Here is a 26,027-nt window from a genome sequence, read left to right as displayed (position 1 = left end):
GCTGAAATATTATAAGTAATCAACAGATGGGCGTTTTGGTTCCCAGATAATTTCTTTGTGATAGTTCATGCTTTGGAAAGCTGGTAGGTTGGAAAACATCCTTTCACATTTGAGAGGGTTTTTCTTTCCCAACCACAACATTTCTGGACTGTATTGTTGAGTTAGTTCTGGAAGTAACTGGAACTGGAAGAAGGCAGTCACAAGAACTACATTTGAAATTTAGGCTTCTGACAAGACCTGTATATGCTTCTCTCTTTGGTTCTGCACCCTAAGGTTCACAGGTGTGCAGAATGGAGAAGGTGGGAGCTGCTTTGGCCCTTTCTCTGCCAGGTCCAGTGCAGTGTGTTAACTTTCTGCTGCGTTTTTCCCAGTTCAGAGTTTTTGTCTCCCAAGTACAAATCAGCATTGTGTCCAACCCTGGAATACTTGTACATGGAAGAGGGAGTTGCAATTTTTCTAGCTCTACACCATTTCTTCTGGAATTAATGGTTAAGAAGTAGAAAATTCACCAACAGCTCTGATCTGTGAGCAGTACCAGCTATGCAGCAGGTGCCATTTTAAAGGCCTGAGCAAATAATCTGGACGAATGATGAAGTTCCCTGAATGTTGTTCATCCTGTCCAAGCCCTGTGCAAATGCCTGACAGGGACCTGAACAGCCAAAATCACAAATGGGGAACTGAGGTCAGGAATGCTGTGACTTACCCAAGCCACACACAACCTAAGCTGAATGAAAACTTGGGTTTGGTGGCCCTTGAGTGTGTGAATGTGCTGTCTCCCAGATCAATGATTGTGTCTATGTAATGCTCCTGGGGAACAACTCACTTCAGTAATAAAAGCTGTAGGCATCAGCAAAGCAACCAAATTTGCAGCCTTTCTGTGTATTAAGGCCATCCTCAGTACCCCCCTTGTTGTAGTCAGCTGCCTGTGCAAGGTATTTGCTTCAGTTTGTTTTGGCAGCTATGTTGGGTCTTTATAGCACTTAATAATGTGGTGCCTCTTTTTTTTGTAACAGAATCCTCACATTGACCAATCTACTAATAACTAAGAGTTCCTTCTCTTATGCAGTTTTTTCTTGGTGTTTAGGGCTCTGAGAATCATAACACCCATCTAGCTGGTTGGTGCTAATAGAGGCTGTTCTCTCACCACTTGAGCTGGTCAGGAGCTAAATCCTTAGATAAAATCTGACCAATCCTTTTTCTTGTAGTCTGATGTTGCATATCTGATACCTGAAACCTTGCAGATCTTTCCTTGCTGGTTACTTACAAGCAGCTGTTCCTTGGTTTTGCACTGTTGGTCTTTCTTTGCTGCCTTGGTTGTGCTTGGTGTTTATATGTGTAGAATTTCAACTTTCCTCTTCATCTACTGATTGATGGGGAGCCCCCTCAACTTGAAGGTGTAACAGGTGTAATTAATTATTACCAGCAGGTCATAGGTGAGACTTCTGGGGTCTTGGAAATGCTAGATGTCTCAGTGGGAATCTGTAATCTTCCAAGCTAGAGGCAAAAACTCCATGTACAGTAGATCAACAGTAATAAAGCATTGTCTTTAGGACCTCAGTAGAATCTGCTGATATGATGTTGGGGGACAGCCTTGGTCAAGTTCTTCACCCTAGTGAAGAATTATTGGCATAGAGGCAGCATCTGGGTCCTTTGCAGACTGCCTGAGTCAAGCAGTCTTGAACAAGCCCAGGAGGCCAAACTCTTCTCCTTTTGTTGGGCTTGTGTAGAGAGAGGAGCTTCCTTGGCCTGGGATTAAACATATTCTGTGGTGGGTCCTGTCACCGCCCAGTCCTGACATTACCAGGGGGACTGCTGGGAGCTGTCAGCCACTCAAGGGTTAGTGTGCCCAAATGTAAGAAGTCCTGCAACCCCTCCCTCTCTTCTCTTGGCCAAAGCAGGGTAGCTCAGTTCTGTCTCCTTTTTGTTCCTAGGAATGACCCATGAAGATATCGTGCAGGAGTCTAAGAAGTACTGGCAGCAGATGGAGGCACATGCGAGCAAACCAGCAAACAGTGTGGTAAGTAAGGTCCATCTAGGGCTTGGAGCCTGATTTTGCTCCCAGCAGTTCCAGCCCTTTCTCTCTTTCTTCCCACTGCTGTGCCTGACAGGTCCCAGGCACACCAGGCTGACCACTGAGGAGGAGGACAGCCGAGAACTTTCCTGGTTGCAGTGCTGGTGTTGAGCTTTGTGCCTTGTTTTGCAGTATTATTATCTGCTCTGTTCCCTGCTGGCATGAAGCCTCCAGGTCACTGAGGGCAATACACAGAGAATGGTGACACCTTGCTGGTGAAACTGGGAGATTTTGGGTTGGTGGCCACACACTAGGGACCAAATGGGTCCTGCTGCCCTTTAGTGGCCAAGGGATGATAGGGCAGTTTGAAGGACTCTTAAGAAATGACTCATGACCTATAGGATTGGTTTAAATACAGGAGTGGGTGGAACTGGCAGCCTGGGTGCTGTTGAGGCTGGGCAGAGACCTTAGTGGTGCTTTACCAGGACGAGGCTGGGAGCTTTGCCTTTTTTTTGCCACCAGTCTCTCAGTGTGGAGGGCTGCACCCTCCAGCACCGCCAAGAGCTTACCAGGGTAATGTGGAGAGGGATGTTATAAGCAAATGGCTCTTTTTTGTTTACTTTCTTCCATCTTGTTGGCTATGGGCAGTGCTGCCGTATCCTTTTATTCACCCCGCAGGGGATTTCTGTACTGCAGGAGCTGAGCCCACCCAGTGAGGATGATTCCCAGCCCAGTCCTGAGGTTGAACTAAAGCAGTTTTTGCCATTAGGACAGGGAGATTTTTTTGTTCTTTAATTACTTTCATAAAATATGTCTGACAAGGTGAGAAACTTCATGCCTCCTAGCAAGCTCTCAGGCTTAGGAGCAATTCTTTCCTCTGGAGAATGGTGGGGAAAGTGTTGTGAAACCCTTTTGTTCCCACTTGACAGCTTTCTTTAACCTTGGCAAGCCTGCACCTGCCATCCCTTGGCCTGTGCCTTACTGTCAAAGCATGAGTGTTTCAGCTTTGTATGGGACCTGTCACCCAGGAGTCCCTCTGCAGAGACCAGCACCAAGTGCAGTCTGTGAGCAACCTGCAGAGGAGGTGTTTTGTGGGAGAGGGACCTGAGTCACTCATGTGATGTGTAGCCACTTGTTTTTGTCTTGGCTGTACAACAGTAGAAGTGTTCTGAAGGCTGTAGAGCACTGGTGCTGGGGAAGAGCAGGTCTGATGGCATAGCTTAGCCCAGCAGGAAAGATGCAGGGGACTGCACTGACACTTACAGTGGGCTCTTGTGTCCACCTATGCACTGATTATGCAGCATGAGATGGACTCATCTTCAAGGGAATGCTCAGCAATAAACCTGTGCAGATGTGGTCTGAAACAGTTGGAGGAGTGGAATGGGAAGTAGCAGTCCAGAATAATCAAGGTCTCTAGTTCCCAAAACTGTCTGACTTGCCTGAGGAATATGTTCTATATTCTCAGGAAGCTGAGAAGGACAAGTTTCTACATCCTGTATTATATGAGAAGTGAGCCTGGATGAACTGAATGGTTCCTGCAACCAGAGCTGGCTGTTACCTCTTTCTGCCTGGTGTGGGACAGAGGCAGTGGCATGCATCTCCACAGGGGAGGAATCTAAGTGTGAAGTTGCAGTAGTTTGTGACAGCAGTTGGATTTATATCAGCAATCCCTTCTTCATGTGTGCCCTGCCCCAAGAGCACAGTCCAGAGACTGGTTCTGTCCTGCCTGCTGTGAATCTACCTGCATTTTCCAGAAAGCTCTGTCTTTCCATTCTCAGTGCATAATGAGGGGATAAAAAAAAAAAAGATAAATGGACAGCTGTTTTCCAGTAAGCCTTGCAGCTTCAAATTCACCTTTGGAGGGGCTGGATGAACAAGCTGTACAGCAGGTATGGTCAGAGTATGTCCTCTGAAGCACATGGGATCTGTATGCTAAGTGAGGGTTCCATTTCTGACTGCTGAGGCTTCCATGGGGCAGAGGATCAGGAAATGAAATGCCAGAGCCTGCTACATTCAGGGCATAGGCAGAGAGCTGCAATTTCTGGGCCCTGTGGGCAGTTCTAGGGCTGATGGCCAGTGGCAAAGTCTAGCTGTGCCCCACAAATGCCTGTCACAGAGCAGGACTGCGCCATCCACCCTTCCAGGGAGCAGAGGCAAAGCAGCAGCCATGTTGGTTCAGTCAGAAAATGCCTACCAGCAGCATCACCAGCTGTCTGTAGGGATTTGCAGCCTGGCACTGGCACTGTGCAGGGAGACAGTCAAGTCAGTCAGATGCATGTGTTTGCAATAGCACACCATGGCTTTGGCAACACCACATTGTCAGCCAGAGGGCTGTGCTTTGGGATGAGACCCTGGCTTGCTGCCGAAGACCCTGCGGGCAAGACTAGCTATCTGTTGAGAGATGTTTACTTTTACCATTGTTTTCTCCTGTCCAAGCAGGCTAACGTGACTCAGAGTTTTCTCAGCGTCCTTCCAGCTTTCAAAGTTGGCTGCCTGGCAAACACAACTTCCCAGGAGTGCTGTAAAAACAGACCCCTTCTTCCCACCATCCCGTGTGATCCACTCTCACTCCAGTGCCCTCTGGTCAGTGGAAGCAAAGTCACTCTGGGGGATTTTACTGCAGTTTTGTCATAGCTACCAGTTGGACTCAGTTAGCACCCAGGGCTGTCCAGTTGTGGAGAAAGAGGCAGGCAGCATGCAGGGGCCCAGTAGCTGTGACAGTGAAGGTCAGGAGGCTTAGCAAGAAATGAAAAATGAAGATACACTGCTTGCCAAGCACCTGCCGGGTATCTTGCACTTGGCTCCACAAATTTGGCCTCACAGCAGCTGCTGTAGGAGTAAACCCAGTGGCTGCAGATTGAAGAGACAGTCAGCAGGAGGGGCTGTTGTAGGGAGCTGGGCGTCTTCCCATTGCACCCCTGCAACTGAGGCGTTGTAGCCCTCATTTTTTCTGGTTTTCAAGAGCTGCTTTTTTTTTATTCCCTTAGCCAGCTGCAGAATCCCCATAAAAGCTGACCTCAGAATTATCAGTTTAAGCATGGAGAGGAAAAAAGTCTCCAATAAGGAGTACTTGCACCTAAGTACTGCTCACTTGGTTAGGCGGCTGAGTCACCTGGGCTCCTCATGTAGTACCCTCAGGCATGTGGCTCCTCCAGAGAACATTTCAGTATTGCTGAGAGGGGCTCGTCTCAGCTGGCAGACACGAGTGGCCATGCAGGGTCTGTTGCTTTCTGCAGAGCCTGAAGTGGAGAGCTGTCATGCCAAAGGCCTGTATTTATTTGGTTGCCATGGTGCATAGCTAACACTGTATTATCTGGCTTCATAGCAAGGGGTGGTGCCATAGCCCATGGCACTTTGGCCTGGCTTCGTCTGCTAGAGCCTCATGTGACATAATTTCCACACTGTTGGTTATCAGCAGCCTGCCAGGTATGTGTCTTGCCTTTACAAATACAGTCATGTAGCATTAACAGCAGCAGCTTTGATTTTTTTGCTTGGCACCTAATGCCCTGGGAGCATACATGCTCACTGGATTGACCAGCTGTTTGCATGACTCAGATGAAGAAATGCACAGGGCTTCTTTTGGTTTGGAATTTTTGGAAAAAGCAGTCCAGATTACCAGAACTACCTGAGAGATACTTTCTTTCTCTCTGATCTACTGTCCCTTCTGGAGATACTCAGTTTTCAGTTTTGCTGGGTGAGTAGGTTTGAGCAAAGCTTCCTGGCTGTGCTGAGAGATCTGTCACCAGGAGGATAGCACAGGGTTGATAAATGGGAATATGCCAGCAGTATCATTTTGTTACCATAGGCCTGTAGGTTTGATGGATCAGTAGTGAGCTGTAGTGGAATTTCCTTTGGAGACAAAGTGGAGATGTAAGCTACCGTTCAAAGGCCACACATCTGAGAGGGAGGCACCTCATTGCCTTCCATGGTAGCCCATGTCTCAATTCCACTCATCCCACAGGCAGCCACTTTGATGTGTTCTTGTCACCAGTACAGGTGACAGCTGACAGCAAATGATGAATGAATCATGTGCTGGGAGCCACCAGAAAGGTCATTCTTGCAGACGAGTAGGCCAGAATCACTGTTGGTTTTAAAATGAGATGCTGGTTCTCTCCAAGGGTCCTTTTGCTAGGACATCAGAGAATTGATGGCCTCTTGTAGTCAGCACAGGCAAGGTCAGCTCCCCTGTCAGCTTTTCACAGTGACAGAGGACCTTTCATATGTCAGCTCTGGTTCTCCAAAAGACTAGGTCTGGAGGATGTAGAGTGGCAGTTGATAGCTGATGTGGCGTCTCCTGGGAGATGCTTTGATTCTGTGTTGCCTGTGCTTGCTGTTTTCCCTTCACCAAGGGATGCACACAGGGTCCATGCTGCTGCTAATCAATTGCTGGCAGAAACCTGCTCCTCAGGGACATGGCTTGCATGTCTCTTTATTGTGAGATGCTTGGGGTTAAAGTCAAGGCATGGCAGGTGGGATGGGCTGCTGATGTGGTTGACAGTCAGAGAACTATCTTGCTGGTGCATGACTTTTGTGCTTCATGGACAGCTCGATGACCAGGGTGTTCTCTTGTACTCTCACATACTCCTGTGCCCAGGGCCACTGGCCTCCCATTAGGTTTGCTCTTTGGTTTGGAAATGAACTGGAGACACCAGCCTCATGTCTTCCAGTGGTGATACAGGATGCAAACAGCTTTCCAGAGATTTGCTCAGAAAACATGAGGCAGCAGTGACATGAGACTGGCTCCTTTTTTCTTTTTCCATCTCCACAGTCTGTTAGTCATAATCCCATACCAGCCTTCTCAGGGTGGGTGAGGGCTATAAGTGCAGTGGCTGAGAAGATGTGAAATACATGCATTGTACCTCTGTCCAGAGACTGTGATTTAACTGCTCATGAAACACAGTGCAGAGGAAGTGTGAGAGATGGAAACCTGCCCAGAAATGGCTTGGAAGGATATCAACAAGAGGACCCAGCTCTGACTTCATGGTCAAATGTTAGGTGTGACATGAGCTTCTTCGTCCAAAAGCAGGAGTATCGGATCCTGCATTGTGACACGGTCCCGCTTCCTCCCGAGAGGGCTGTCTTGGCTGTGTGACTGAATGCTCTCCACAGGCAGAGTAGGAGATGGATTGCCCTCCCTGCAGGGAAGTTGGGGTTAAGCTCTGGGGCAGGTCTCACAGAGCTTGTCTGTACATGGAGATCCACTGCAAGGGTTTCACGGCCAGGTCTGGTCAGTGCTGGCAGCAGCCAGGCTGTCTGTGCTTTTGGCCAGATGTCAAAGCCCAGGAAATCACGCTGAAGCAAGCAGTGGTTTTGCTCCTGTCTGGTGTCTCATCAGGCCACCAGCTAACACTGGCAAAGGAGAGCTGATTTAATCTGGCTTGTTGCTGGCACACAGGCATGTGGGCAGCTGCCAGCGTCTCTGTGGCAGGTTTGGGGGGTGAATTTTGCCTCTGTTGGCCTGAGGCTGTGGTTCTTTTCCTCAGGCTTCTCCCCGGACTCCCACGTCAAGCACCTTTGACCTCCAGATGAAATTTGTGTGTGGCCAGTGCTGGAGGAACGGGCAGCTGGTGGAGCCAGATAAAGACCTCAAGTACTGTAGTGCCAAAGCCCCCCACTGGTGAGCAATGCAACCTTCTCTTTCCTCTACCCCTCTTCAAGGGCAGGAATTTTTCATCCTACCTTCTCCAGGGCTTCACTTGGCATCTTGGGAAGCGGCTATTAGGTTTCCTAGCAGCCTCTCACTGCTTGGGGTGTTTGTCACTATAGCAGGCATTGCAGATAGCTGTTTTCCAGCTTCCATCCCTCTTCATTACTGTGTGTATTTGCTGCCAGCGTTGTGCAGACTGTTACTCCTGGCACATGCAGTCCAGCTCCCACAATTCCCTTTTCTCCTAGTTGCTATCATTTCTTCTTAGCAAGGTCACTAACAGAGTACTCCTCTGCACGTGTTTATACTCTTAGCTGTTTGCAGATGTCTGTCAGGTCACTATTAGCAATGATGCCATGTATTCTGCTTCCTTTTAAATTAGTTTCCCTTGGCTCTTTCACTGCTTTGGTTGCTCTTCTGTGATGCATGTCATGCCTGTTTGCACCTCTTGACTCCTTGGAGCCCATGAGAATGTTAGGTGTGATAGAATCATTGAATCATACAACAGTTTGGATTGGGAGAGACCTTTAAAGGTCATCTAATCCAGCCATCCTGCAATGAGCAGGCACATCTTCAACTAGATCAGGTTGCTCAGAGCCCCATCCAGCCTGACCTTGAATGTTTTCAGGGACGGGGCATCTGCCACCCCTCTGGGTTGTGCCAATGTTTCAACACTCTCATCACAAAAAATTCCTTCCTTATATCTTGTCTGAATCTACCCTTTTTTAGTTTCAAGTCACTACCTGTTGTCCCAACACTACAGGCCCTACTAAAAAATTTGTCCCCATCTCTCTTATAAGCCCCCCGGAAGAGAAATATTGTCTGGGAAGTCACTGTTTGGTCATGGAAACTGTGGCCTGTCTCACCCAGGTAGCCTGGAGGGATGGATGGGATGGGATGGAAAGGTTTATAGGACTTCTCTTCCCATAACTCAAGCCACAAAGGCACAGACCAGCTTCCTATTGCAAATGTAAGAATTTTGTTGAAGAAGAGACAGAAGCAGTAATTTCTGGAGGAAGCAAGCAGGTGAGGATTGCTTCCTGAGAGGGTAAAAATTACACCTCTTTGTGCAGCTGCTGAATACAGCTGGGGGTTTTGCTCAGGGTATCTCCTGGTGATCGCTTGCCGGAGCTGCAGGAGAAGCTGGCACTGTTCATAAGGCAGTGCTTGTAATGACTTGCATTTCTATTGCACCTTTCAAGCAGAAAATATTCCCAAGTGTTTTTCATGGATCTGATTGCGCAAGAATTGGCTGTGTCAAAGGGTGGAATGCAGCTGTTTAATAATGCATGGTGATGCCATGTGAGATCTGGGGGAGAATTTTGTGGCTTTATGAGAAAAAGTACCCCAGGAAATAGGTAATACATACAGGGAGAAGTCCTCCTAAAACAGCCTTCTTGTGGCTTCTCCATCATAGATGTGCATGTTTAGGAGCAGCCAGATAGTGCAGAGAGGACAAGCTGGACGGGAGGATCGGCCCATCTCTCAATATTTAAGGGTCTTTGAGATAAAGAACCCTTGTTCTTCTCTTCCTTATGCCTCTCTTGATTTATTCTCTGTTCTTCAGTTGGACGAAGGAACGCCGTGTCCTGCTGGTGATGTCCAAAGCAAAGAAGAAGTGGGTGTCAGTCCGACCATTGCCTTCCATCCGCAACTTCCCACAACAATATGATGTAAGCCCCATGCCCAGCATGGCCAGGTTCCCCATCCCTTTCCCTTCCACCATGGTGCAGTGCTTTGAGAGCTGCTCTCTTGAAGGCCTGTCAGGGAGGCGAGCACATGATGGCTGAGATGGGAAGTGAGGACAGACTGATGGCAGCAAAACACATCCAGCAAAAAGATGGTGCTGAAAAAGGAGCAGCACCCATTTAAACCAGTGTACACACAAATGCGAGTTTCCAATGTTGCTGCTAATGCATGAGAACTGTTAATGCATCTCTGGCTGGCACTGGGTTTGGGAGTGAAATTTAAGACTCCCCTTAGGTCAGGGTTTCTCAATATGGGTGAGAGGCGAGACACTTAGGAGAAGCCTATCCCTGCCTTCGCTGTGACTGTGCCACTGTAGATTGTGAAACTTGCTTACAATGGGTTTGAAAGCAAAACTAAGAAGTCAGCTAACAAGCCACGTGCTGGGAGGAAAATTACAGATATCCAGCCTCCAACCCCAGCCCCAAATGTGGCAATAGAGAATTTCTCCCTCCCTCTCCCTTCGTTTTTCCCTGAAAGGAGAAAGCTCCTTCCCCCTACCCTATGGTAGGTCCTCCTCTTGTGCCAGGACAGGGGGAGAAGAGATGATTAGTAAATATGATGTTTGGAAAGCTTCTGATTTTCTCTGGCATGATGCTGTTGGTAGCTGTGTGTGCACTAGTGTGGTCTAAGCAACCCATAAGGCCACTCTTCACCCACTCAGAGACGGCTGAAGAATGAGTCCCCTTTGACGACCAGCAGCTTGATCAGCAGGAGACACTATTGGGTCAATCCAGGTTACTCCCTGCTATTTTGCCCTGTACCTGCACCCAGTTACCTATGGAATTGGCAACAGGTGCTGAACTGCCTGTATGTTTATGTCATCAGGAGACTGAGGAAAAGAAGCATGAGTTATTGATGTATAAAGTGTCCTGTTTGCAACCTCTCCTGTGTGCAATTTAATACCCTGGCTGGTTATTGAACCCACTTTCCCTCTAGTGAGGACTGATTATGCAGATGCTAAATTTTTCTCTCTTTTAACAGTTGTGTATCCATGCACAGAATGGTAGGAAATGCCAGTATGTGGGCAATTGCTCCTTTGCGCACAGCCCTGAGGAGAGAGACATGTGGACCTTCATGAAAGAAAATAAAAGTAAGTGGGGGAAATGTGGGCCAAAGAGTTTGGGGAGAGGGAAGAGGACATTTGGGCAGTGGATAGAGGATCTGTTAAGACATATTCTTGACAACAGAGGTGGAGCTGGACAAGGCTGCTACCATGAGTTTAGGTGGGATTATAGGGCAGGTCTGTCTACAGCTGCTCTTTTATTAAATGTGCATGCATCTCTCAAGTCCCTTGCTGTGGGACTAGTGCACATTGGTCCTATGTCTCGCACTGCTTCATTGCTACCCTCCCTTTCTGCACTGCTTTTGAATCCACGCTGTGGTGTCCCTCCAGTTGCCTGTAATGTGCCAGGATGTATGAAGCTCTGCCAAAGCACCAGTCCTGGCCTGTAGCTGCTCCTTTATCTTTCTTGCCTGTCTTCTGTCTGCCTTGGCTATCTTAACTATTTCTGCTCATATCCCTTGCTCCTGGGCTGCGGCACTCCCTGCTTATGGCATTGTATTCAAAGGGGTGGAGTTGAGATCCTGAATGAGAACATCGTTGGGTGGTGCCTTCGTGGAGGAACTTGTCTGTATTTAATTATGCAGGCTTACCTTTTGCGGGGTAGTTGGGGGGTTGCCCATGTCCTGTGGAAGAAATCCTTGTTTATTCAGACCAATAGGAAGCTGGGAAGAAAAGGCCAGTTGTCTAGGTGCTCACCTGCCTCTGTGGGAGCTGCTGGACAGCTGAAGGATTTCAGGCCTGCCCTGAGTTTATTTGGTTCATATGATTCTATGGAGGGTCCTTCTCTCTGCTGGGCCAAACTGTTACTTGTTCCCATTCAAATAATTTAAATGCTGGGGCCTTTAAAGCACATCAGACCAGTCTGATGCTCAAGCACAAAGGTAAATCTTCAAACAATGGTGTTTCAGTTTGGTGGAATTTGCATTCATTATCCCGAATTGCCTTGAGTTCCTCAATTACCCATTTAGCAAGGAGTAAATCACTAATGCATCACACTTAGAGCATCATATCAATGTCTGCAGACATTTATGTTTCCACAGCCTCTCTCAGGAGCTGATCTTGAAAGGCAGATGTGTAGTTAAAGCTTCCACCTCAAATTTCCCTTCCCAGAAGTATGCTGAGTGGCTTTTAAATCAAAAGCCACAAGAGACATTGACTGCAGTCCTCAGGGCAAGTTTTGAAGTTGGGGCTATCATTAGGTCTTCCTCCTCTCTGCAGTGTTTCCTGTGGCCAGCTTGCTTAAGGGCTCTTCTCCCTCTCTAGTGCTGAGGATGAAGCTTGGGCTTAGAGATGAATCTGAAACCAGCCCCTGCCCTAGCTTCCTGGATGGAGTGAAATGTTTTCTGAGGTCAAGCAGAATGAGGCCTGATGGAGGATCATTTTGTGGGGTGAATTCCAAGAAGATCTTGCAGCACTTTGCCACCTTTCTAAAAGGTTTATGTAGCTGCTGTCACAGTTGGCCCTTGACTGATAAAAACACCCCCAGGTGGTGTGGTGTGAATTTAGTTCCTCTCCCCAGGGGTGTCCTCTGAGGAGGTGACATGAGGCACAAGCCTTCAGGCTGGTGCTGCTGCACAGGCAAGGGGAGGGCTGCCCCAGCATTTGTCCTTTTCTCATAGTTTGTACACACGGTAGGAGGTTGTCTGAGTGGCTTCATGTGTCACCTTTGTACAGTACTAGATATGCAGCAGACCTATGACATGTGGCTAAAGAAACACAATCCTGGGAAGCCTGGAGAGGGAACACCACTCACCTCGCGAGAAGGGGAGAAACAGATCCAGATGCCCACTGACTATGCTGACATCATGGTAATAAGCTGATCTCTTATCCTTCATTCCTCCTCCTCCTCCTCCTCAGTCCTGCCAGCCTGCCTCTCTCCTGTGCTGCAGGTGTGGCTAGCAGGGGCTGCACTGCTCTTGTGGAACAGAGCCTGTACTAACGTAGGTTTAATGGATAGTTTCGAGCAGCACAGCAAGGGCAGCACAGCTGAAGTTGGAAGAGACTGACCTGGGGTCAGCAAGGCTCTGCAATGGCTTTTCTGTTAATCCTCAAGTCATTAAGAGTCTACCTCAGGTTCCCTTCTTCATGGGCTCAGCCTCTCTCCAGGGCTCCTGCCTGCTCCTGGGCAAGCTGGCAAAACCATTGCAGGCCTGTCAGAAGAGGGAGAAGCTTGGAGAAGAGCTGTCACAGAAGCCTTGGAAGACTAGAGGCAGATATGCCTCCTTAGGCAGGGGTGGTGCTGGTGTAAGGGTCTATGCTACTGAAGAGTCCTGCATAGCATGTGAACCTGGGGACCTTGCAGTGAGACCCCACTGGGCCATCAGCAGGGGCAGGGGGACCCTGTCAATGAACTGAGCTGCCCTGTCCCCTGAGCCTGTTTGAGCCACAGGTAAACTCTGACAGAGCATCTCCTCTGTCCCCCTTTAAGTGTCAGCAGAATTCCCTAAAGATGGCATGGCAAAGAAGTGTGGGTAGGATGCTCTGGAAGTAGAGAGGGAGAGGCAGTGCCAGCACAGGAAAGGCCAATGGATGCAAATGTTATTGCAGTGACTGGCTCTTTTCCCTGTCTGCACTGGTTAGATGGGCTACCACTGCTGGCTCTGTGGGAAGAACAGCAACAGCAAGAAGCAATGGCAGCAGCACATCCAGTCGGAGAAGCACAAGGAGAAGGTCTTCACCTCAGACAGTGACTCCAGCTGCTGGAGCTACCGCTTCCCCATGGGTGAATTCCGGCTCTGTGAAAGGTACTGTTGTCTCATCTCCCTCCTGTGCTGCTGCTGCAGTGATGGGGTAACAGACCCAGGGCCTCTGTCATCCCTCATCCTCTCACTGAGTTCTTGGAGACTTCTGCATGGAGGAGGAGTGGGATGAGATGACAGGTTTGGGTGATGGTGAGGCTGCTGTGGATTGCAGAGGTGCTCAGCCACAATACTGAGGGGTAAAAACACATTCCTGAGCACGTGTCTTTGGAAACTGAGAGCTTCCTGTCTGCACCTGTGCCCTTCATAGCCAGGATGCTCTCAGCTCTCAGGTTGCTGAGCAGTCCACTTGGCCCAGTGCTTGGGGGAATCCCAGGTGCCTTATTAAATGGTTTCAATGTCTCACACCCTCTGAATCAGCACTTAAAGGTGCCTTTAGAAAGCTTGTAATGGTTAAAAATGCCATTTTGGTCAGAGAGAAGGCTCTACCTTTCATGCTGGTTACCTGGCATTTCCTCTCTGGCACTGGTTTTGACTCATCCCTGCTGGTCCAGTTCCAGCTCACATTTTTGTGTGCTCTTGACTAAATCCCCTTGTAGCCACTGGTCTTTTTGCTGCTCTGTTTTTTTCCCTTGATGCCTTTCCCACCTCCATATGGGTTTGTAGGAGAATCACCTTGCCCTTAAAAAGGAGAGTTCACAGCATGATTCAGTGTGTCCTGATCAAGTGTCCCAGACAGGGAGCTCAAACCCCTGTACTGGGGGTGCCCTCCTGACTGTGTTCCTTGTGCTGGCAGGTTCCAGAAGAACAAGGCCTGTCCTGAGGGAGAGGAATGTCGCTATGCCCATGGGCAGGACGAGCTGACAGAGTGGCTAGACCGGAGGGAAGTGCTGAAACAGAAACTGGCCAAAGCCCGCAAGGACATGCTGCTGTGCCCCAGGGATGATGACTTCGGGAAATACAACTTCCTATTGCGGGATGACGTATAGTAAGGGTTGGGGGAGTCTCAGCAGAAACATGGGGTGGGTTTTCCGAGTGGAAGTAGCAGGGAGAGCGAGATCTGTGTCTCGCAAAGAGAACTTTTACTTTTCTTTTGTTTCAAGATTATGAGACAATGATTTATTAGTGGTGAATGAATTCATGAATTTGATTCTTGTTGGCCAGCGAATGCCACGCTCACTGAGTTTGTGATCCATCTTTTCTCTCTTCTTTCCCCAAAATTCTCCTTCCACTTTATCTTTTTGTTTTCATTTTCCTTCATTCAAAGGAATTAATTCAGTCTATACTGGGCTGAAAATTAGAGATTTTCTCCTTGTGTCATTATTCTGCCCTTCAACTCAGAGTATGACTGCGGAGGTCTGGAGAACAAAGCTGAGAGAGAGGGCCAGAAAAGTTGTGTATGCCCCATCCCTGGAAGTGTTCAAGGCTGGGTTGGATAGAGCTCTGGTCTAGTTGAGGGTGTCCTTCTAAATGATAGGGTGGTTGGAACTAGATGGTCTTTAAAGTCCCTTCCAGCCCAGGCCATTCTATGATTTTGTGGCATCTGGTGAAAAGGTGACCATGAATTTTATGTGTTCGTTTTCTCAGTGCTGCAGAGTAAGTCCTGCTTACCAACGCTGCAGCCCTCCTGCTCTCCGGGGACTTCGGTACCAGAAGAAATAGGAATTTATGTGCAAAGAAGGAAAAACTCTAGATATGGATTAAAATGTCTAGGCTTAAGCTCCAGCTGTCAATATTGCTCTGAGGCATCAACTGGTCCTGAGGAGTATAACAACTGTGTGGTGTAAGGAGTGCAAGGTAAAAGCAGCAAAGTAATGAAACTGCTTTCATCAGCAGGAACTGGGTTGTTGGTGACTTCAAACTTCAGCTGACTGTACTCACAAAGCAAACTGGTGACTTCTCATTAGATGTCTTTTTCAATGTGCAGCAGGTATTCAGGACCTGGGTTAGCTTTTTTAGATAGTCTGGGTTTGCTTTTATGATTAATGTGACTGGTGCAAGTAAAACGAACCCATCTAGGAAGTGTAGTGGAGTCTCTGATACACCCTATGTCACTGAAGTCCATACAGCAGTATCAGTCAGAAGTGAGGTGGTCACCAAAAGGAGCCTGTGTTTCTGTGTTTCCTTATGTCTTGAAGAGAGGGAGGAAGGTAATGGTGTTCCTTTCTTGCTCTTTAAATGGCATGTGTTTCTGGTTACTTAGAGCTGCATTTTTCCTTGCACTGCCAGAAGAACTGGGTGGGGACCCATTTAAAAGAACACCATTGAGCAGCATGGGCAATGTTTAGCTAATGGGAATCCAGCTGGAAGCTCTTACCAGCACCAGAGGTCCAGCCCCCTCCTCCTCAGAGCCAGGGCTGGGAGCTTACGGATGCACAGTGCAACCAGGATGTGATCCAGAGCAGGGACAGTGGTGGAGAGTGAGTGGCACAGTGGGACCCAGCCATGGCCTACTCCTGTGCTGCCTGATGTATGCTGATGGAGGAACCAGTAATGCTGAACTCTGGGACAGGATTTTTGCTTTTGTAAGTGGCAGCAGTGAGAAGCAGTACTGCTCTGAATGCCAGCCTTTTCTTTTCTGGCAGTCTCATCCTGTAAGCAGGCCCTGTCCTGAGCTTCCCTCTCCTCTTTTCTGCAGTCCAGCTGCGCTCTGCAGTTTTGCATGCATGGATGGCACCATCCACTCAAACACAAACACAATCTCCCTCCCAGCCTTTGTCAGGGATGTCTGTTTCATATGGAGTCTCCCAGGACAGCAGTCTCAGAGCCCTTGGGACTCGTAGTGTATCCACGGTGAATACAATCTGGCCATGAACTGCTTGGTGCTTTGGCATTGCTGGGTCCTCCTGTTCTTCCCTGCTTCCATATGCTTAGGGTTCACAGCTTCAGGAGAGATGGGATGTGGATATCAGGAGATGTGGAGATGCTGTGGGGCAGCTGTCACCTTTCTAAACCAGCCTTCAGGAAGGTGCTTTGGCTCCACTGGGATAGCTAGGGTCCAGTTATGGAGCAGAGTGCTCTGCATGCTGGTCTGGAATCTTTCCAGAGACATGGTGTGCTCTGAGTAAATGGAATGTGCCTCTGCACTTAAAATCATTTAGGTTGAAAAAGACCTCGAAGATCATGAAGTACAATTGTTAACCTGGCACTGTCAAGTCCCTAGACTAAACCATGTCCCTAAGTGCCACATCTACATGTATTTTTAAATACCTCTGGGGATGGTGACTCAGCCTCTTTCCTGGGCAACTCAACCACTTCTCTGCAGAGCTTTTTCCCTCTTCCTTAAAATGTGGATGATAGTCTCTGGTTTAGTATGAGTAATATCAGATATGGCAGTTTTTTGAGTGGTCAGGTGCTGTATTTTCTCCTCTGTGGTAGCTATGGTACCTTCTCCTGGTCATCCTTGTGCTCAAGTGGTCCGCCTTAGAGATGGGAGAAGACAGGCATCAGCTCCTCGGTTATCTTGTTCTGCCCTTCTTGGGCAGAGACACGAAGGAAGGAAATCTAGATTGGGGGACACTGGAATGTGTTTTTATTTTTGAAACAAACCTGCATCTCTAGTGTGACTCGAGCGTTCGCTGAGCCATGATTTCTCATACAATGACTTGTTTAGGTTACGGAGTGGGTCGCTGTTCCCTCTCCTCCTCTCTGCAATGAGAGCTGAGCTGCTCGGTGGGGTTTCAGAGGTTTAGGCAGGGGCAGAGATGGGGGTGAGGGTGAGTGAGGTGAGGTGAGGTGAGGTGAGGTGAGGGAGACCCACAGTCACAGGGGTTGCATCAAGTGTCTCTTTGTTTTCCCTGATATGATAACCTGGTCTGTGGTGTTGCAGTATTTTGTCACCAGACTTGTTTTAGTGTGTATATATGTGACCCCTCCCATGAAGCATATATACACAGGTATTAAATATATCTCTCTATATAATATTATATGTGTGTGGTATCGAAGGAATCTTTTAAATAAGGGTAAAGGAAAAGGACTCAGGCCAGGAAACGCAGCATCTCCAGTTTAAATATGAAGCCTTTTATGTGGGATAGGGAAAGGGAAATAACAAAAGAGGGAAGGATTTTATATAGATAGGTATAAACTATGAGATGGGACAGGTTTCCCTGTTCACATTTTTGAAACCCTTTAGGATGTCCTTGCAGTCCCATCTCAGTGAGAGAGTATTATACTGCTAGCTAGTGAGTAAAGTTTTAATATAAGGCTTTGCTTATATTATTTAAAGGGAGACATTGTGAAAGGCAGGAAGTTTCACGCTTGACTTCCCAGGCTTGCTATATCAAGCCAAGAGGGTTTTCTTCAGCACATTATGTGCTCTCAGTAGAAATGCTCAGTGCTCGCAGCTCTACAGCAGATAAACCACAAGCTGTAGGGGCTGCCTTAGTAGTGTGTTCACAAGACCCTGTGATAACTCTCTCTTCTTTATTTGTGTGAGAAAAGAAGAAAATTCTGCAGTACAGAACCAAATTTGAGGCTAATTAACAAAGGAAGTGATGTTTTAATTTTATAACATTAGAAGAAAATCTCATATCCTGTAAAATAACCACAGACGTTCACACAGAGCAGAAACTTGTTAAATGCTGAAGGACTTAGTGAAAATCTTTTCCCAAATTCTTTGGTTGAGACAGGGATTTAGGTGACACTGACATTGGAGTTAACCTGGTCTTCACAGGGAGAAGTGAAAAGAAAACAACAAACCCCCAAACCCTAAAAAACCAAAACCAACAAAAAATACCCTACTTAGCTTGTATGAAACTGTATGTCAAAAATGGATGGGTTTTAGCATGTGAAGGAAAAGATAGCAAGGGGATGCTGCAGTTCTGAGCTGGGTAGTAATGACTTTGAGTCCTTTAATATGTCTTTGTATTAAAATAATTTAAGAATACCACGCTTTACTATTAAAAAAGAACTTAGTATCTTTCATAAGGTCTAGTATCAGGATAATTATGTAGATGTTTTAACAACATTTTTGTTTTTGTTCTTAAATAAAGAGAAAAAACCAAACTTGCTTCTTTTAGCCTTTGTAATAGAAAATAAAAGTGTGCACTTTAAACCCACTCCTGATCCAGAGTGTGTTTATGTTTTTCAAATAGCCCGCAAAGGATTTTTATCTTGGTTTCGGGTTTCCCTGCTGTCAGGAGGGTAGCAAAGGGAGCATGTCAAGTATTGGACCACTTTGGCTTTCTCCCATCTTTAAGTATAATCTGCTGCTCTTCTCGCTGAGTGGAAAATCAATATGTGCATATTAAGAGGTTCTGCTGTTCTTCATCGGACACACAATTCTTGTGAACTTTAGGTGTATTTAAGATATTTTTCTTTCCCCCCAGTGCCAAGAATCCATATGCTCTGCATTAACACATAGTTTCTGGTGTTTGGGTAACCTGTATTGTGAAACCCCCAGTAATCAGGTCTTGTAAACAAACACCTTAATCTAGAGATGGTTCCGCTGTGTAGGCTGCTCTGTTCAACTGGGTTGGCCAGTTCTTTTGCCTGTCAGTGTGCACCCTGCTAGGGAAAGTGCCCTTAGCCCTACCCACTGAGATGCACACAGCTTGGGCCATGGGAGGTGTCTGAGCACTTTCCTCCTGGAGAGGATGCTGGGTGAGGAAATTGCACTGGGGAAAGAGGTCAGTGTGAAAACATTTGTTAATCAACTTGGCTTCTTTGTTTTTCAAATCAATCATGATGCAGATTAATCTAGATTCTGGATGAAACCAAAACTGGAGACGTGATGAAGACAGAGGAGTCCCATGGATATGCCCTGTTAGTGACCAGAAGGTCATATACAGTAAGGCCTGAAGAGACAAGATGTGGCACACATCTCCTTTATGTGCCTTCATAAGAATTTATGTCCTTCTGGTCAAAGAAGAGGCCTGAACACATTCTTGTAGTGCAGGGGGAATGAGGAGATGAGTGCACTTCCAAGGTGCATCAATTGGGTACATGCAATGTGAAAAGCATTAGTTTTACATTCCAAAGATTATTGAGGCCATGCTGGCAAGAGTTGAGGGTAGATTTTCCAGTACAGTCGAAACCAAAATTGTCAAATTGTGAGACAGACAAAGCATCAGGAGAATAAAAACCTGTTTTCCTTGCAGGTTTGAGCCTCAGCTGTAAACCAGTGTTTCTTCATTGAAATGAAACTTGTATTTTGGAGAGGAAGGAAAGGAATTGTGATTTCAGTATTCAGATCCTCCTAGGAACTTTAGTAGATACAAAGACGAGGTGGAGAGACCCAGGTCAGCCAGGAAGGATCCAGGTTCGGTGGAAGATTGAGAAGAGCAGGGTAGAAACCCCTGAGAGGTGGGAGGAAGGCTTTGTACTAAAGGCAGTTAATGCCATCACACAGCAGCCTGGCAGAGGGAGTTTGCTGAAGATGAGAATCCTAAGCAATCCTGTGACTGAGTCTGCCTACCCACGCTATAGAGAAACATTTCTGGGCAGTGACAGCAGGTGATGGAAATGCTGTCATCCTCTTCATTGTTTTTCTGCTGCTATTGCAACCAGGAACAGGGTCATGTTGTGTTGTGTCCTGTGCACAAAGAGCAGCAGAGAGTTCTTGTCATGCAGGAGCTGTAACCTGGGAGGGGGTGTTGGTCACTGGCTGGGGTGGAGGGCACAGAGGAGGTAACCATGTAGGACAGCTGAGAGAAAAAACACGGGGCAGAAAGCAACAAGCTGAACAGTAAAAGAGGCCTGGATGGGAGTGATGGGTTGGCAAGAAGCACAGGAGGAAAGGCTGCAGGCACGCCGGCTGGAACACACAACTGTTTGATATGGGGTGGAGGAAGGCACCGAAGAGATTTGGTTGGGTGCTATGGGATGGCTCTGGGCAGAGTTCTGTGGACACAAAGATCTTGGGGCTTCCTGGAAAGCTGTGGGCTCTGGTCAGGAGCCCTGAGCCACGTCTCATTCAGTCTCACCCCTTTCTCCCCAGGATGGGAGTGGACAGGACAGGACCTATCCATTCCACATAACCTCCCTTCCCAGATCAATTGTCACCTCCTGTTTCTCTGTGGTTCCCCCTCCAGGCAGGAGCAATGTGTCCTGATGCCCCTAGGACAGGAGTAGCATTTCCTGAAAACAAATCCAGGTGCAGCAAAGACAAGAGCAGGGATCAGAGCAGATGAGAGTTCCAGCTGACTCATTTCCCACCACAATAGTCCTGTCCCTGGCAGCTCCCAAGATTGCCCCTTTCAGGGATGCTCCTCTCTGCAGTTTGTCTAATGGATGGCACTACCCCAGAAAGCTGCTACTTTTTCCAGGGAGCCTCAGGAGGCACAGACATAGCAGAGACCCAGTAAATAGGGTCATTCATAACCATCTGTATTAATCTTCCAAAAATGACATTTACCCAGGGCTGGGATAGAAATCTCTAAACCCAGATGCAAGAGTAGACTTGGCTTTCTTTGAACTGGAAAAACACTCTGCTCTGGAGGTGCTCTTTTGTGTATTGCCTTTGTTCTCAGTGGATTTCCTATATCTGCCTTAGCTGTGGGCTTCCAGTAGTGCTGGGGCCCCCAGGCAGATGGTCAGGAAGGGTGAAGAGATACATAGTTTCACTAATTGAATACCAATGCATGCTCCCCCATCTGCACCCCAGCAAAACTCTGAGGCAGGGAGGGAAAGTCCTGCTTCCATGAGAGTGAGATGGCCTGTTTTGCTCAGCAAAATGGCTTGAGAATAACTGCAACAAGGCTGGGCATTGCCCCTGGGAGCTGTGGTGAGGATTCAATACAGTGGCAGTATTTCAAAAGAAGCTTGAGGCAGTCTGGAGCTTCTCCTGTTGGAGACCATTCATGTCTTGGTTTTGGGAGATCAGCAGCATCCAAACTGTCCAAGGTTTTTTAAGGATCATTTGTTTTCTTTCAGCCCATATGCCTTCCCCAGGCTCAGCTGACTCCTGTATCTTTCCATCAAGTTCAGACCTCTTGGGCTATGATGCTGCAGGAACCCTGCTCCTGCTGGGGACAATGTTGTCCCTAGCAAGTGTGAGTGGGAATAGATGGCTGACGGACAGCCCTGGTCCTCACAGATAGCCTTGGAGAGGGAAGCAGCTAAAGGAATGTGTATCTTGCTGTCCCACCCAATAGTCTCCCATGGCCCAACATCGCTGGCCTTGGATTTCCCCATCCAGCTTTCAACCCCTTGGATTATTGTTGCTCTTGGCACTGCCTGGAATCTGCCTCCTGCCAAGGCTTGTTCAGAGAGCTCCCAGAGCTCTCTGCCCAGGCTCCCAGAGTGTTTTCAGAGGAGGGGAGTGCAAAAAAGCAGCTCTAGGTGTCCTTCCTGCCCAGGGCAGTACGATTTCTGGTGATCCCAAGGCCCTTTCTCACGTTTTCTCCCTGCCTAGCACCTAGGATTCTAGGAAATGGCACCTCACAAGGGAAGGCTACGTGCAGAGAAGCAGAGCCGTGGTGAGCCCAGCTGCCACGTGAGAGCCCCAAGAAGGGGGAGATGTCATGGCGGGGTAGGTGGGGAAGCAAAGTTCATTAACTTTTTGGCACTCATTTTGGGGAGTTAGTTTTTAAAAATAATTTTGCCTCGGGCAGGAGGTGCTGGCACTTCCTTCCACTGAAGTTCACTGCTTGGCTGGGAGATGCCGGCACAGCTCCTCCACCCGGGGAGACAGGCAGGCACATATGTACACATCCACAGGCACGGGTATGCATGCTGGGGAAGGAAGCCCTTTCAGAGGTAGGAAGGGGGCTCAGAATGAGACCTCATCAAGCCTGTGTGTCTGTATCACATGTTGCTACCATCAAAAGTACCCAAAGGGTTACATGCCCACGTTGCAGGCACCAGTCAGGGTCTTTAGCCAATGCAGAGCCCTAGTTGCACTTTTCCCTCAGCTGTCCACCCTCGCAGGCTAGCTTTATCACTCCTTCTCACCTCCTTTTTCTTTCAAAGTAATCTGCTATGGATGCTGACACCCAGGTGGTCTGGCCACAGCCCTCCCTGCTGCTGCTGTTCTGTGTATCCCTGCAGCTCCACAGATGTCTGTTGATACTAGCAGCAGCATCTCAACCCAGAAGACAAGTTTCTGGGAAGTGTCCTTTCAGAAAGGCCATGGTGAAACTCAGTCTGCAGGCCTCTGCCAACGTGAGAAAAATTCCCTGCCAAGCCCAATGCACTGTGCAAATAAATAGTTAAATCTGGGAGCTGTAAGTGGAGTGTGCAATTGTCCTAGGAACTAGTACAAGAACAAAAAATTGTACCGATGTCTGTAAAGAGGCAGTGATTGACCTCTGGCAAAAGCTTTGCTTGAATAAAAGAAGAAAGAGGAAACCACTTACCAAGCTGGGTTTGGTGAAAGAATCAAACCACACAGATGCATCTGGAGCCACCACACAGACTTTGAGGAGTAGGCTTGATTTGTAGGACAAGCAACAGAAGACATCTCATGTAAGGAGGTATGGAAATTTCCAAATAATGGCTGTGCTGTCAATGTGAATGGTCTTGGATGACTGAAAAGGATAAAGAAAAAAAAAGGAAAATAGTTTTGCTTCAAGAAGAGCAGAATTTGCAAAGCTTTTAGAGGTTTCTACATATTTTTGTCCTTATTTCCAGATTCTCTTCAGGGGAATGTCATCTTGTCTGTCACCACAAACTCCCTTCGGTACCACTGGCTTCTGCCTGTCCTGTGTCACTGCCAAAGTATGTGACCCAGATCATACAGAACACATAACATCAAGTTTTACCTCTGGGGAATTATTAATTTAACTCTCCTCCTACTAGCTTATCTTTAAAACAGAATAAGATACTGAAATATATTTATCCCTTTGCCAAGGTGGGTAGCATCCTCTGGGGATGGAGGGGTGGATGGGTAGATGGATGCATGGATGGATGGATGGGTGGATGGATGGATAATACTGTTGCATAAGCTTTGTGTCCTTAGAAAATCAGACAAAAAGTTTTTCTTTTCTAAGAGGACACATTCCATTAGATTACCAAGCCAAGCTTTCAATTTATTGGAGGAAGCTGAGATAACAGCAATTAGTAATAATAACCACTAATGTGTTTCCTTGGTAAAATGTCACTGCTTCTGGTGGGTTCCCCATCAGCTGTGCTTTCAGATGCACCTGAGAAACAATTAAATTCCCTTCTGTAGTGGTGGCCTCATAAATTGATGTGCAACTAGATGCCACCACCAAGGACAAGACCCACAGAAACAATCTACAGGAGTTTCTGACTGAAGAGGCATACAAGTGTGCCACTGGCTCTTGTTTTGGGTCTGAGGTGGCTGCAAGACACTGGCAGAAGGGAAAATTGTGGAAAGACCACTTCAGAAGCACTGTGAAAGTGGCCCTGTGAAGGAGTTGAGGGAATACTCCTGGGGCTGAGGGAAAGATGGCAACTTGGAGAGGTGCAGAGAGAGCCCCCTCACCCAGCTCCTTGTAATGAGCAGGGTTGTATCAGAGGTCTGAGTGTCCGAAATTATTTTCTGGGGTCTCAGACTGCCAGCAAGGCTGGACCTATGAATAACACCTAAGCAGTGTTGCTCTACAAATCCCTTTAGGCCCAATCTCTAGAGAGATCAGGAGACAGGAGTAGACTTAGAGGTTTGAAAAGAGATATTTACATGCTTTGGTGCCAGCAGAAGCACCTGAGCACTGCAGAAAGGCAAAGGGGTCAGGGGGAAGGAAGGTACAAGAATTGGTTGCTTAAAAAAAGAACAACTCTTTCAAATAAAAATGTAAAAGGAGGGAGAGTATGGACCAAGGCAAATGTTGAAGGACCCACACTCCTCCCCTCAGGACTGCTGAACACACTCCTTGGGCAAATGTACTGAAATGCTCAGCCAGCACTGCTGGGCATTGTGGGTAGCTGCAGCAAGAGACCTGCAGAAAATACACTGAAGCTAGCCCAAGTCTCTGCCAGTTAAATTGGTGTTCCTGGAGTTTGGCCTTTTCCATTGCATTAGGTGTCTCCTTTTGTGTGCCACCCACTTAGGACCAGTGTAAGTTGACAATGGCTGGTTGAGTCTGTGAGAAAATATGCTGTTAGGAGCTGACTGGGCTTGTCAGCAAGTGATGGATGGGGAAGAGCTGCCGGCACCTCCACTAAAATGAGATCACAAAAACAATAAAAGCCCATCTGATCTGACAACAGTGCAGCCAGCACAAGTGATGCAATCTATGGCCATGCAGCTATCCAGAGCCAACATTTCAACTTCATTCACTAATGAAGAGCTCAAGTGCAGAGATGTGCAGAGAAGTGCACTAATGTAGAGCTCAAGAGCAGAGCTCAAGTACTCTGCTCTCCATGGCAGGGACACAGGAGCAGACAGATATTCCCTACTGCTATGGCTCTACTCCATAGTAGAGTTTCTGATTCCCTGGGGCTTGAAGACAGGGTGGTGTTGATGCATCCAGCTAGTGATGTTACCCAAGCTCTTCTAGTGGGCAGGAGCTCATTGTTCAGGTATTCTGAATCAAGGACATACAGTGTTGGTAGGAGACTTTGTGGGCATAGCAAACACAAGATGAGATGTATTTCTCATCTCTCTCAGATCTCTAGATGAAAACTTAGAGCTGTCCATTGCAGGCTAATAATACAAACTGCTAAGTGACAATTTAGATGATCTTTAGGGTACCTTACAACCCAAACCATTCCATGATTCTATGAATTTTCTCTGAATGAACATCTCTATTTTCTGAAGCCATAAATGTCAGTCAATTGCTGCAGCAGCTGCTCTGATGTCCTTGTGTCCCTCCAGACATGTGGTCACGTTTGTCCAGCTTTCATAACAAGTTTGAGCCTGGGACAAAACCAGGGGGTCCAGCTGCATCTGGCACTAGACAGCTTCCATGTTTCCAGTCACTTTCCCTCACCAGCCTGTGATGAGAAGCAAAACTAGGCATATATGACAGTAGCTGTCCCAAACATCAGTGATGCCTGGCATGACTGAGTGACTCCAGTCTTCCAGAATGGACTGGAAGATTTCAGGAAAGGACCTCCTGGCTGGCAGGCTGTGCTCCAGGAAGGAGAGATGTGATCATTTCTCTTGCTCCCAGCAGCCAGAATGCACTGACCATCTGCAGACTCTGTCTGCTGGCTCCAGCTTTGGGTGGGTGGAGAGCACTGTTACAGCCCAGGGTTAGTATGGGACTGTTCTCCCTGAATGGCTTCACCACTGATGGTTATGACTGATGGTTATGACCTCGGCTCAAAATCCCAAGAAGTTTTATCATAATTATGAATTCTACTAAACCAACTATTGTGTGATTTCTGAGCCTGACTAGATATGGGATCTAGATCATGAGGCTTCCCCAGCTAAACTGAAATTCTCAACCACCCAACCTGGCTAGGTAATTATTTCTTTTTGGTTTCTATTGGGTTAAATCAAATACATTTCCTTATGGGACAAACACCATGCATGGTTTTGCTCAGCTGTGTCCAGGTGCTGGGGCTCACAGACCAGTGTAGGAATACCTGGTTTCTACCAACTCACATTGGCACTGTACGGCTGAGCCTGGCAAAATGGACAGGAACAAACTGAGAAATAAAGGCACTTCTGTTGAAATATCACACCCAGCGAAAGAAAAGACCCCAGCACATGTAAGATGCTACTTCCCATGCCAGGTTCTGATAAAGAGGATCAGGCCTTTATCCTCCTGCCTCCAGTCCTTTTCTCCATGCTAAAAATTTCACTGACAGGAGAGGAGGGGTTTTGTGTGCTGAAGATCTTACTTAACCAGCTGTTATCAGGGTATTTGCAGGGTTCATGAACTCTCTTACTGTACATCAGTGCTCTGAGAGGAAGCTGTTTGCTTTCTGATAAAATTCTCTGCCACTTAAGAAAAAGAACCTGTATTTTGGGGATGCACACTTTATAAGAAAGATGCCTTCGGCTAT

The 26,027-nt window shown here is 47.4% G+C and overlaps 1 protein-coding gene across 8 annotated transcripts in view; it reads left to right on the top strand.

The window, feature by feature from the left end:
- The window catches only part of ZC3H7B (zinc finger CCCH-type containing 7B), a 47,095-nt gene extending 28,869 nt beyond the window's left edge, over positions 1-18,226 (top strand). For all 8 annotated transcript variants that reach the window (XM_085048668.1, XM_085048665.1, XM_085048663.1 and 5 more), the window contains exons 17-23: positions 1,932-2,017; positions 7,495-7,628; positions 9,226-9,331; positions 10,389-10,497; positions 12,145-12,278; positions 13,051-13,214; positions 13,966-18,226. In XM_085048668.1, the coding sequence (XP_084904794.1) occupies positions 1,932-2,017; positions 7,495-7,628; positions 9,226-9,331; positions 10,389-10,497; positions 12,145-12,278; positions 13,051-13,214; positions 13,966-14,158 (926 nt within the window). In that variant the 3' untranslated portion in view covers positions 14,159-18,226. The remainder of the gene's footprint in view (positions 1-1,931; positions 2,018-7,494; positions 7,629-9,225; positions 9,332-10,388; positions 10,498-12,144; positions 12,279-13,050; positions 13,215-13,965) is intronic.
- Positions 18,227-26,027: the final 7,801 nt, after the last annotated feature.

This window comes from Lichenostomus cassidix, chromosome 1Aa, assembly GCF_008360975.1.
Source record: "Lichenostomus cassidix isolate B80296 chromosome 1Aa, HeHo_3.0, whole genome shotgun sequence".
NCBI classification, from domain to species: Eukaryota; Metazoa; Chordata; class Aves; order Passeriformes; family Meliphagidae; genus Lichenostomus; species Lichenostomus cassidix.
This window is presented reverse-complemented; position numbering and strand designations above follow the sequence as displayed.